This window comes from Diadema setosum, chromosome 3, assembly GCF_964275005.1.
Source record: "Diadema setosum chromosome 3, eeDiaSeto1, whole genome shotgun sequence".
NCBI classification, from domain to species: Eukaryota; Metazoa; Echinodermata; class Echinoidea; order Diadematoida; family Diadematidae; genus Diadema; species Diadema setosum.
The window spans coordinates 9,073,624-9,077,343 of NC_092687.1; the positions used below are offsets into that span (position 1 = coordinate 9,073,624).

Genomic DNA, 3,720 nt, shown 5'->3' on the forward strand with positions numbered 1-3,720 from the left:
TTAAATGGCATCAAGTATGTAAAGTCTGCTTGAAGTGCAGAAAGCTATCTCACCACTCTCAAACTCTTGTAGATTGTACGAACCTGGATATGGACATTGTATTTTGAAATCAGTGATGAGATTGTGAGTGTGCTTCAAATCACTCGTGTATCGATTGATACTGACTAGACCCTCAGAGTTGTTCACCCAAGCTATAATGACCGAATCATCTCGACAAACAGCTGGGTGGGCATCCGACATGATCACGTCCCCTTTCTTCAACACATTCGGCTCCTTCCCCTTACTATCAATACACACGACAACTGATGCATGTTTCACTATCAGATTCCCTGTGTTGTGAAAGGAGATTATTTGGCACGGTCCATATCCACCATATTCATCAAACATTATATCTCTGACAGCCTTGCCACCCTGTGGGGTAAACATCTGGATTTTACCGAGTCCCCAATAACTAACGTAGATATTATCATCTCTATCAACAGCTAGATCATCATCCCGTCCTCCATAATAACTTATCGTCTCGAACGTGACGTCGAGCTTCTCCCATTGTGGAGTGTAGAGTGACATCTTGCCATGTACATCACGTACAACACTTCGACCATCAGACAGGAATCCAATGTTAGTGACTCTGACATCATTCAGCACGGTCTGCTGTAACTCGCCATCAGGGCGGTACAGATGGATTCTGCCGTTCAACGAACCCACCGCCATCTTACCGTCTGGTGCACAAGTCATACAGCCCATGCTTCTTCCGCTCGGGAGCTTTACTTCTGCTCTGACATCCCACGTGTAACCTTCCAACTCTCCAAGAGAAGGTTCATTGACCTTCTCATATCTACGGAACGAAATTTTCTGAGCTCGTTCTGTCACACCTCTCGGTGATTGGTTGTCAGGATCATCTCGTCCCAGAAAGCTCTTCAAATTCTCGCACAGCGTGTCGTGTGCTAACAAAGCGTCTTTCTCCAGCAGTTCATTCATTCCATTAGTTACCAGCTCTTCCAAAGCGGTCATGTGACTGACTGTATGCCGACTCTCCATCTCCATCTCTTGGAATTTCCTCTCGAATTTTTGAGACCATTGTTTCACCTGGATTTTCAGGGCTTCTCTTCTGGCTGACAATAGCTGCATGTATTCCTCATACGTCTTATCGATGTCCTCATTAAGCTTTCTCAGCATAATTGCTATTTCATTACGTTGTGTCTCTATGAAATCGATATGGTTTTCAATGGTTGTTTTCTTTGATCTTACTCTTTTTTTCAAGTCATTGATATTTTCCATCAATTTCTCCTCATGGATAGCTGCCTCTTCGATATCATGTCCTGCTTTTGAGTGTCTTAACATCCCACACTTACAGCAGACGTACTCCCGACATCCCGTGCAGAAACACTCCTCATCCTCGCTAGGATGTTTCTTGCATTTCCGTCGCATCTTAAGCGGAACTTTTCCCGAGAGCACCTCGCTCACGGGCACCACTTCGTGGTTGGAGAACGGTTTCCAGATAGAGTGGCCCTTCTCACATGATTTACACATATATTTCCCACAGTCCTGACAGTAGGACACAGCTGGTGACTTATCGTCCATCTCACAAACTGTGCATGTTGGATTCTTGATTTTTACTTTGTCCACGAGAGAACTTAGCGGTACATTTGTTTGTAACTTCTCCACATCTCCACGAGGCAGGGGTGTTCCTCTCCTGCATATAGGACAATTTATAGTGTCCTTGTCGGACTGAGTTTGAGATATTCGTCGAAGACATTTTTGGCAGAACGTGTGCGAACATATTAGTGACTTAGGTTGGTTGAAAAGATTCAGACAGATAGGGCATTTCAGATTCTGGCTGATGATCTGGTGAAACGTTGCCATGGTCTCTATTTCTCTGATAGCAAAAGAAACACAAAGTGGTAAAAAACATCGATAAATACCATTAAAAAAAGCATTTACCTAATAGAAGAGGCGAAAGTTCGTTCGAAGCATGATGTTAGGATGTATGCATTCCCAAAACCGAACGAAATAATGAAGCACTATCTAAGATACAAGCGTGAATGTTTTCTTTCTTTTAATAATATTTACTGAGGATGCTTTATTTTCGGGTTCAAAGAAAGTTCTTTATTCATGGTTCATTTGACTGGAGGAGATCGGATTAACGTATTGAGTGGGCCGGTCGTACGACGACATAGAATGAAAGTAGATATTACTCGTTGATACTCTTAAAGAAGAATTCGTAAAACAAGAATGAGTTGTATTGTATTGCAACACTCATCAAAGTATATCAGGTTAATGTAAAAAAAAAAATATATATATATATATTATGTGAGCGAAATGAGAGACGATAGAATCATATGTCAATGAATGTAAATTTACCTGTTTGTAGGTAGGTCTATTAAGTGTAACAAGGTGTCCTTCAATCCATACAAAGTAACTTTATCCTCGGAAGATAGTATTATAGATTTTTTTTTTCATTGCATAATGAAGATACTGGTTTCCTTTAATGGCAGACACGGAAGGCCGCAAGTACGTTTTTTCATTTATCATATATGTTAGGAACTGAGTTAGGCAAAGGGAAAATATTTTTTCGGATATTCCAGTGTCAAAATGGTGCAAGAAAGAAGTGAATGAAAGGATATGAGTATGAATGAAAGGGCCTTTAAGCCCCTGCCCCCGTGTGAATGAAAGCAGTCAGGTCTACAGTCACTTTTGATTCGATGTTCTTTCGTCTGAGTTTTATGGATACATGGAAAGAGACAAACGCTCTTGCGACAATGAGACAGATTTGACTGCCACTATTGGCTTCCTGTATACCTTTCCAACCATATAATCCTGTCATCAACCCCATCTCTATTAGAACTATTAAAGTTGTCTTGGAGGCCTTCGATGAGATGCTTTCATTATTTAGAGTAGCAACATTTTATCGGTGATTAGAATGCATCATCCTCAGTTCTGGATGGCAATCTCGAAGATGTCTGACCTTTCCAAGTTCATTTATTTCTCCGATAATGATCCTATTTCTTAATCTCTTAGCACATATGTGATAAGATTGTTATAGACGTTAATCTATTTACAGAAGAGACATTTATTAATATCTTTATTCTACAGCATATTGTTACATGGTGATTGATATACCATTTTTTTCTGTTTGCCTAACTGTCAATTGCATTTCGAATATAAAAAGAGGTGTGGAGGTGGGACTAAACATGCTCACAAAATCACGAAAGTCGGGGACAGAAACCTATTGACAAGAGAGAGAGAGAGAAAAAAAAACACAAGGGCATACAATTGTGTGCATATTCAGTGGTTATGCGTCACGATTGTGGATATCGTTTCGTATAGTAGAATACTTACCAAGTTATGCTGTACTTCCGGGTTCAATACTGCCGATTTATGTCTGACTCCGAAGCACAAATTGTATACACAAGCTCATGATCTGCTGTCTAATCACCGTGAAGGAAAGTGCGAACACATATTAGACTGAATGTGGTCTTAATTTTACGACCTACGCAAAATGATCCTATGAAGAGTATGTTTTCCAACAGACATATGTACTACCCAGCACTCACCAAAATGGCCGGCCAACTTTCAGAGGAAAGTCTGTATTCTTTGTGACCTTCTCGCTCTGACACGTGATAAAAGCGGGTTTTCCCCGCATCCAAAACACTCTTTTAGTGTATACCTGATATCACAGCGCATAATGAAAGTTCAAATTGCACATTCCTCGTGACTATG

At 40.6% G+C, this 3,720-nt stretch overlaps 1 protein-coding gene across 1 annotated transcript; it reads right to left on the reverse strand.

Moving 5' to 3' along the window:
• On the reverse strand, positions 1-1,863 carry LOC140226501 (uncharacterized). Its single transcript, XM_072306964.1, has one exon. It carries the CDS (start codon positions 1,861-1,863, stop codon positions 1-3), a length of 1,863 nt encoding a protein of 620 aa, XP_072163065.1.
• Between the last annotated feature and the right edge of the window lie 1,857 nt (positions 1,864-3,720).